The following is a 9,683-nucleotide window of genomic DNA, read 5'->3' on the forward strand; positions in this document are numbered from 1 at the left end:
AACATTTATTTGTTTCTGACTACATGATAAGGAAATTGGGAGGGAATATAAGAGAAAAAAAAAGCATATGCATACTTTTGGAGAAGAATAAATGAATGGTTTATAATGACTTTTGGGGAAATCCTGTGGCCCATATCCATCTCTTCACAAAATAAAATAATATAAACTGACATTAATCGGGCATCTATTACATACTATGTTAGTTGTACTGTTGACTTTTTCCCATTTTGTCCTCAAGGGTGTTTTATGGTACATGATACTATTATGACATAGAAAAGAAAAGTAGCTGAGACTGACCAATAGGTTTCCCAGAGCTATTCTACTGTCATTTGAACTTCAGATATTATAAAGTTTTTATGCTTTCATTAAATACTCAAATATATGTACCCCAGAAGTCTTTATAAATGGAAAATGGCATGATGCATTTCTGACTACTTTGAGTAGGATGAAGCATTGCTGAAAATGCATAGATTTCAAAGATTTTCTCAGCATATCTTCTGATGCATATCCTCCCAATCATTTCATTAATCAGTCTTACACTGATGTACTTAATTTCACAGTAAAACCCACATTTTTAAAGAAAGTTGCAGCCCAGTCTGAAGATATGAAAGAGTAGAGATGGCATTGATGCACAACAGATGCAGCCTGTTCAGGGTATCCCCAAACCAATGGCATCTGTTCTCCCTAGAAATATTACACACATCAGTTTTTCAGTGCATGCCTATTCTCAGTAGAGCCCTGGAAACTACCTATTGTCCAACTAGTTTGGGATGTAGTGAGAATAACTGTTACCTTAGTAGGGTTCTGTGTGGATCAAAAAGAGCTACCACCTGGCTTGAGCACATCTTGTGTTCTCCCTTTCTGAATGAGATCAGTCATAGACAGATTCCAGGTTCCTAAGCTCCCATGAACAGGGAGGAGGATGGCTTCCCCACTGTGTCAGGGAAAGAAGCCATTGGGAGTTGCAGATTTGAGTTCAGAATGCAGCCTCTATATGTTTCAAGTCAACATCTAGTGAATGGATAATCTAAGAAGTGGGAGGGAGGGAGTCTTCACCATCTGTCTAGGAAGCCTTTATCTCAGCATCTCAGCAGGATAGCAGAAAATCAGCATTGTTGATTTTTATATTTAAGTATAAAATAAGAAAATTCTGACTCAAAGTTTTGTTTAAAATGTCTTTTTATTTTTAATAAGAAGGTATTAAAATATACTAACATAGGCAATACAATCTGGCTATCAGGGATAATTTTATTTCATAGCTTTCTGTTTATGTAATTTTGAATATTTATATCACATTAGATTTCAAAAATTTATATTATACTCCAATTTGTGTGTTGTAATATTAACCATATTGATTTCATAAACAATCAGAATAAATCTCATATAAAATAATTTGATTATGTTAAATAAGCAAAATTATGAGAATTAAATTTTATCTAAACATTAATATGGAAAATTTGACCCCAATTTTGTTAATTGTAAAAAACTTGAGATTTTGTCATTTTATCAATATATCTTTTTATTCTTCATGTACATCTTAAGCATGTATTTAATATAAATTACATCTATATTATTGAGACTGAGAATTGAAAATTTGTCTAGTCCCTAAAATGCACTTGAAACCCTGAGTAAACTTTGATGGCCAAAGTCATTTTCAACATGCAAATATCTGTCAGACTTTCAATTTCTGACATAGATGGTCCAAGCTGAGGTTGACCAAGAATCTGAAATCTAGATTCAGCTCATAATGTAAATGAATGTCCTTTATGCTATCTGTCATAATCATACATTCTCTCTCTTTTTTCTATTTTTTAATGAATTCCAATCTTTAAAGTAGCCTATAAGTATAGTGCTAAAGTTCTATGCGTTGTTCCTAGGTGCCAGAAATTTCTCATGTTCCTTATGGAGAAAATAACTTTGTTAGATAATTTTTCATCCTGAAATGGGTTACAGTTCTTTAGATTATTAATTCAAATAATTATTAATCCAAATTGTTAACCCAGAAAAAAAAGAGTTCACATACTTGTATATGAGGCCTATCTGGGACGTGTTAAAGCAACATCTATCATGTGTGATAGAGTTGTGGGAAAGGTATGTTACATAAAATTTTCTGGTGGTCATTATTTTGGACTGAGACCCAGCAGAACAAAATAGCAAGGCATCACTTGTGTTAAGTGTAATATAATTAAATGAAATGCTAATAGGCTCTAAGCAGGTCAGTTTCTCCCATAAATGGGACATTCATAGCAACCAATAAGAAAGGGACCAGCTGACCTGGCCCATCAGCATAAAGAAGTCCCATTCTTTGGACCCTTACAAGGAAAGTAAAATGATCTTAACCAACTCAGTTCTTTGTCTTATTCCGTGTTCTTGTTCCTGCTCAATCTGCTCTACAAACGCGACAGTTCAGTTCTCCCCAACAGAGCTCCTTCTGTTTTGAGACAGGATGATGCCCAATTATTGGATCACTAATAAAAGTCATTTATTTAAACTAAATTTGCTGAAATTTGCATTCCTAGTGGATGAAGAATATGGCACATTTGTGTATTCTTGAGATATCAACCAATAAAAATCGGTGTAGAGTACAGCTTTGTTGTGAGGTCGGAAGACAAAGTCATTTACATTCAAGTTAACCAGGGTTGTAATGTGGCTAATTCTTTTTGGCTGATGCATGTGATTGCAGGTTTGAAGAGATCATAAGGCATAAAAAATGACAACATTCTAACAGAGGCAGCTTCTGCCTATAGGAATAAAGCAGAAGGATTTTTAAAATGACTGCTAAGTTTTTCACAGGCAAATACTTATGTGGAAGAGCAAGTTTTCAATACTGAGAATTTTGGTGGGTCATACCAGAATGTTAGCATAAGTACTTATATAATACAAGTGCTCCCTTGAGTGCCTGGTACTAAATCAGATTGTGTGATTTGTTTCTAAGAACTATATACTAAATTAGATATTCTTCTAAAACATACCCCTAATATAAAGTTATACTTTGATCACTTGAGAAAATACTATGATCCAAAGCTCATATGAACACTGTAATGAATAGTTCCATATATTTGCTAATTAAGAATTCAAGTGATTTTATAGAGCATAACTACTATGAGCAATGAGAATTGACTTTGAAATTGTAAATATACAAATAGGTATATGTCTATGGGCAGAATTGCTCATACTTTTAATTTCAAAGAAAAATTGTGCATAGTTACAATGTACAACATGATGTGTTGACCTGTGTATACATTTTAGAATAGCTAATTCAAGCTATTTAATATGTAAATTGCATTGTACTTATTAATTTTGGAAGTTGAAACACTTCTGATCAGTTCCCTTAACTATATTCTAGTATCAATATATTGTTGCTAACGATCCTCCTCATGGTGTACACAGGATTTCTCCAGCTCATTCCTCTCACTTAAATATTGCATTTATTTAATCATGTACACTTGGTCCTAGGTTTCTAGTCTCTTGTCACCCTATTTTCCTGTTTCTATGAGCTATGCTTCTCCAGATTTGTTATATGAGAGCAAGCAGTATAGTATTTTTGTGCCTTGATTAATTAACATAATATCCTTTAGGTTTATGCATGTTGTTGTAATGACAGTATTTACTTTAGTCTGCTTATAAAAATTGCACGGAGAACCTTAAAGTGTGAGTGACAGGACACTATTCCCACTGCAGTTTTGTCTTTTCTTTAGTTTCATTTGAACACATTTATATAGTATGTAGTTTTTATGTGTCTGAGTTTCATCACTTAACATAATACCTGTGAGATTTATCCATGTGAAACAACAGAACACAAAGAAAAGCACAAGACTTAATAGAAATCAGTGAGAAAGAATAATTATCTATTAATTAATGACAATTTGGCCAATAGATGTTTTACAGTAATAACATTTAAAGAGGAGTAGGGTAGTGACTTGAAAAGATTAACAGAATATTATAAATGGAAAAACAAATTGGGAAGCTACAAAAGCATGGTTCAAGAAGGAGGATAAAATAATGAAATATTTAGAGGAACTGATAAGAGAGAAGGTAATCTTTATTTAGTAACAGTGTATATTGAATGTCAAATTACATACTGAAGAAAGATGTTAGTTAAAAGGTGAAGAAAAAGAAGTGTGTAAATATGGCAGTATGTCACAAAGGTCTAACAATGACCTACTGTCCTGTGTGATGTTGATTTAGATCTAATCCTTCCTATTTCTCTCTTGTTTCTGATTATTTCCCACACATTTTTTTCTTGTTTAGTTTTGTTTTTGAGAAAAGAACAGTTTGATAAAGAGTTGTACTTGGAATACACTTGTCTCAGCACAATGTTTGCCACAACTTTTATGCACATTAGCTAAAGAGGAACTTAAAGTAAAAATGACCTGCAAAAATCCTAAAAAGAATAGCAGACAACATATCAAAATATTTTCCTTGTTTTAGTAATTTTTGATATATTACTCCCCAGAATGCTGAATAGATTTCAAAAAGTTTAGATATTCAGGAAAACCATGAGAATATAAAATATTCAGAGTCATATAATTCAAGCAGTCAAATATCATTTCACATATGCTCCTATTAAATAATTTACATTACAGAAAAATAAATATGATCATCTCAAAATTTAAAATTTCAGAGAGAGAGACACCAGAATTTTATTATCATTGAAGAAATTAACATATTTTCCTGGACATATGAAACATAAAGAGGTCAAATTCAATTGGTCTTCAAATATAGAAAAAAATGATGATTAAGTAAGATCTCTCAAAATAGTTAAGGAAGAATAACATGAAATAAGCAGAAATCTAAACATAACATCCTAGGAAGTACTAAGAGGGTTGTCAGAATGGTTCAGGAGCTAAGAATGGTGATATACACCAGCAGTGTCAATTACTGGGGAGGATTGCAGACCAGGCTAGGCATCATAGTGACACCATATCTTCAAAAAATAAAACAAAATTAAATTAAATTTTTAAAAGACTGAGAAAAAGTCAATGATATATTCTTGCAGACTCCTGTTTTTTTTCTAAAAACTTGATCCCTAAATATGTTCAGACAATGGTTTCTATAATTACAGTACATAGCTATTAATGTTAATTGATAATATTATAAACACTGCGTGTCAACCATAATCATTATATTAAAATAATTATTATTGAGGAGAATGATGCAATTCTCATTTTAGAGTAAGGCCACAATTTAGTTGGAGAACATTACTGGTATGCTTCCATAATTGACACATCTGTGACAAAACACATTGTCTTTGGATAAATCATTTCCCACAGAAAATTTATAGTCATCTGAACATGAAAAGAGCAGCTTAAGGAATAACCACACATTCTAAGACAGATAACACAGTGTTTCTTTTTTTGTTTTTGTTTTTGTTTGTTTTTGGATATCAGGAATTGAACTCAGGGGCACTCGACCACTGAGCCACATCCCCAGCCCTATTTTGTATTTTATTTAGAGACAGGGTCTCACTGAGCTGCTTAGTTCTTATTTTACTGATCATGACTTTGAGCTCACAATCCTCCTGTCACTGGGATTATAGGCGGGCACCACCATGCCCAGCTAACAGAGTGTTTTATTCAGATATTAATCAAAATTAAAATTCTTCAATACAGAGGCTTTCAAAAACTGAACAATTTAAGAAATCTGTCTCGTATTCTCTTAGTCCTTACTCCATAAATAATGGGGTTCACCATGGGTGGGATGAGAAGATAGATGTTAGCCACAAATATGTGGACATGAGGAGCTACTTGGTGCCCAAACCTGTGGGTGAGAAAAGAGAAGAAGGCTGGGGTATAGAATACCAAGATGATACAAACATGGGAGACACAGGTGCCCAGGGTCTTGAGTCTGGCATCCTTGGATGGGAGGCGGAAGACAGTGTGGAGGATGAGCACATAAGAACAAATGATCAGTATGAAGTCCACTCCTCCAGTAAGGAAGGCAACAATGAGGCTGTAGGCTCTGCGGATTCGTGTCTCAGCACAGGCAATCTTGATGAGGGCCATGAACTCACAGTAGGTGTGGGAAATTATGTTGGTTCTGCAGTAAGGAAGCCAACGAAGCAGGAAGGGATGAAGACTGAGAAGTGTTGTACCCCGGAGGACAATAGCTAGACCTATTCCTCCTATTACACTGTGTGTCAGAATAGCTGAGTGTCTTAGTGGATTACAAATGGCTACATAGCGGTCAAAAGCCATGGCCAGGAGGAAGCCAGACTCCATGGTGGAGCAAGAGTGAATCAGAAACATTTGAGTGAGACAGGCTTCAAAGGGAATCTCTCCATCATGGAACCAAAAGAGGCTGAGAAGTTTGGGGACAACTGTAGTGCACACAACAAGGTCAGCAGCAGCCAACATGCAGAGGAAGAGGTACATTGGCTCATGGAGGCTGGGATCTGTCTTGATGATAAACAGAAGTGAAGAGTTTCCCAGTAGATCCAAAAGGTAAACCAAACAAAAAGGAATGGAGATCCAGATGTGAGCAGCCTCCAACCCAGGAATGCCAATGAGAACGAAGGTTGATGGATGGATATTGGTTTTATTGTATGCTGACATCCCAAGGGTCAGATATTCCAGTTCTTCTCATGGATGTTCCTCTAAACTGAAAAAATAACAATTTATATATTTTTCAATAATTTATGAATTTTACAGACTGTCAAAGAAAGCAAATTGTAAAGCAATGTGGGTCATGGAGTAATTACCATACCTGTGAATATTGAGATAGAAATTTTTCTATCACCTGTAGAGTCAGGTTCAATTACAGTCAATCTGCCTTGAGAAGAAAGTAGTGAAAATAGTGCCTGAAGGTGCTGTCTACACTGAGGATGAGGATGGAAGGACCACTCGTTCTTATTGACATGTACCAAATCATGGGAATCTTTTTTACCTTTCCCAGATTAACTTTAATCATTTTTACAAATACATAAATGTTGATATTTTCACTGATATATGAATTTGGAATTTGCAAGCACTGATATACAAATGCTAAATGCGGAAAAATCTTTAAGTACCAAAAAACAGAGATAAATACATATATGAAAATTTTGCCATGTTCCAGGAGAATTAAATTATCATGTTGCATCATTCCAATTGAGAATTAAAGAATGTTTAAGAATCTTACATTTGGAGGAGTAAGAGAGAGTGCAGTTATAATAGTAAGACAGGAGGAAAGTTGCAAATAAAGAATTTTTTTTTTTGGCGGGGGGTAAAATTATAGTTTATACACATTCCAAGCAACAGTGTGTGGCTTTGAGACAGGACAACCAACACTGAGCAGATGTGTCATTTATAGAATGATCACCAGGACGTTTACTCACAACTGCATGAGACTCATCAGAATGATAACAGGAGAAGTGTGACACAGTTTTTCAGGAAATAAACAAATCATTGTACTTTAATGACTCTCCTCAGGCCCCACAGTTGTCTGTTACTCTTGACATAAGTTTCTATCACTTCCTTAATTTATGTAGTTGGTTAAAAATCTTGCTTTCGGATAAGTGCACTCTGCACCTATGCACCTACTAAGCTTAAGCATGTACTTAAGCATCAGTTCACAATTTTCTCTCCTACACACACTTCTGCATTTCGTGACAACACTTCAGCCCCATAATGCAATTTGCTTATTGCACTAATTCCATTTCTCAGAAATGAATTTTAGAACTACATTTTTTAAAAAATCATGTAGGCCCCTTAGTAGATAGTCTTTTTATTTTTAACTTTTATTTTCAAGAAGTATGGTCAGTACTGTTCCACAAACTCTTTCATTACTATTATAGATATTTATAGTTTTGGAGTACTGATGATCATGAAACACAACTCTTTTAAGTCAATGTCCAAGGAAGTCATTGTTGGAATATGTACCGCAGACTGGGCTGTATTGAATTGCAATGATTTGATATTTTAGCTACTGTTTTTAAAGTTTCACAAACACAGTTTTCGCTTACTCTCACTGTTTGAACTTCAGAGTCTCTTTCTCCCATGGAAACAGTGTCCACTGAGCTTTGGAAAGTCTGGGGATGTCATTTCTGATCCAGGCTATATTAGAGAGAACAAGAACATAGGGAAATCAGATTACTGGAATTTTGTAATGATACAATAATTATAATCAAATAGTATTTTTCAGAGTAAATTTATTCTTTTACTTTTAGTTTTTTCATCAAAGAATTACAGGAATAAATGAAAAGAGCAATGTTTTTGGAACATTCGTAACAACAGCAACAAAATCTCTTCCCTCATGTTTGTTTACTATTTTTTTAAGGGACAAAGAATTTTAACTCTTAGTTATTAAAATGCTCTTACTTTTATCAAACCATAATTTAATCATTCAAAATGATTAAGAGCCACCATCCTTCATAAAAGTAGCAGTTAAATTAAAAATTTGTACTACCTTTATGTTATGGTGCATTAAGTATACTGAAAATAAAAAGGCATATTTATCTGAACTGATATGAAAGATAGCAAAATAAAAGTAAACATTATTTGATATTATTCATTCTCAGAATATACATATAAAACATAAAAATGAATATTTAGGATAATATAAACACAGTTAAACTGAATTTTTTAGACACAAAAAGAAATCTAAATGAATACACACCCAATATAGAAAAAGTCTAAAATATGTGACAGGTAGAAAAGATCATAGACAACATATAATTTACCTTTACCATTATTAGGCTTTTCTTAATTATCAACATGTTTTCATGATTACCTGTGGTGTTTAAGATAACAAAATAAATAATGCAGAAATAAATTGTATAAATTAAAAAAATGCAAACCAAAGCATTAGGATAAGATGTGGCCTCTCATGCTTTTATAAAATATTAATAAATTTAAATAAATATTGAAACACTTTTCTCCACTTCTCTCCATAGCAAACTGGTCACTTTCTGACTAATTGTATCAGTAACCTTGTGTCTTTGTTCCACCTGGTACTTTCAAACGTAAAAACATATAATAATTATTTACTAGAAATGAAGATTCTATTCACATTTCAAATTCCTCTGGATTATTTTCCTAGATACTTTGGATGATCATGGAAACCCTCCTTGATATCCCTGTAGTAGGTATACTTACCTGTCTTTTATTTTTTCTCATATTGTATTTTATATCTCTTCATGTATATCTCCTTTTTATATTGTTTATTCTTACTGAATACAAATGATGTTTTTACCATACACTTGTTTTTCATTCCAATGAGTTAATAAATAATAGAGAACATTATAATATTTTATTATTGTAAAAAATAATTTTAGAATAAATTTAAGATAATCATTCTATGATCACAACAACTTTTAGTATAAACATTGTATAGTCTGCAAAAATCCTCAAACCCTGTGTGCACTAATAGTTTCCTGATGCTAATGTTAAAATCTGAGATATATCTGGAATCCTCTCCAACAATATAAAATTCATTTAGCACTTATTTTTTGCTGACTCCATCCTGAAGAAATTGGTAGGGAATAGAGGAGAAGAAACTTACCAATGTTTTTGGAGATTAATAATACAAATTGTCTATAATGTTTTTATATCCATCCTGCATGCATTATCCATGTCTTTAAAAAAACAAAATAATATAAACCAATATGCATTGAGCATCGATTAGATACTAAGCTATTTGTACTGTTGGCTGTACCCCATTTTGTCTTCAAGGAGATAATCCTACTTATGGCATAGATAAGAAAA

At 33.2% G+C, this 9,683-nt stretch overlaps 1 protein-coding gene across 1 annotated transcript; it reads right to left on the reverse strand.

The window, feature by feature from the left end:
- Window positions 1-373: 373 nt before the first annotated feature.
- On the reverse strand, window positions 374-8,870 carry LOC114098582 (olfactory receptor 52D1-like). The gene is made up of 3 exons (XM_027942825.2): window positions 8,861-8,870; window positions 5,632-6,577; window positions 374-509 (listed from the first exon to the last, which is right to left on the reverse strand). Exons 1-3 carry the CDS (start codon window positions 8,868-8,870, stop codon window positions 374-376), a joined length of 1,092 nt encoding a protein of 363 aa, XP_027798626.2.
- Between the last annotated feature and the right edge of the window lie 813 nt (window positions 8,871-9,683).

The sequence above is a fragment of the Marmota flaviventris genome, chromosome 9 (assembly GCF_047511675.1).
Source record: "Marmota flaviventris isolate mMarFla1 chromosome 9, mMarFla1.hap1, whole genome shotgun sequence".
Lineage (NCBI taxonomy): Eukaryota > Metazoa > Chordata > Mammalia > Rodentia > Sciuridae > Marmota > Marmota flaviventris.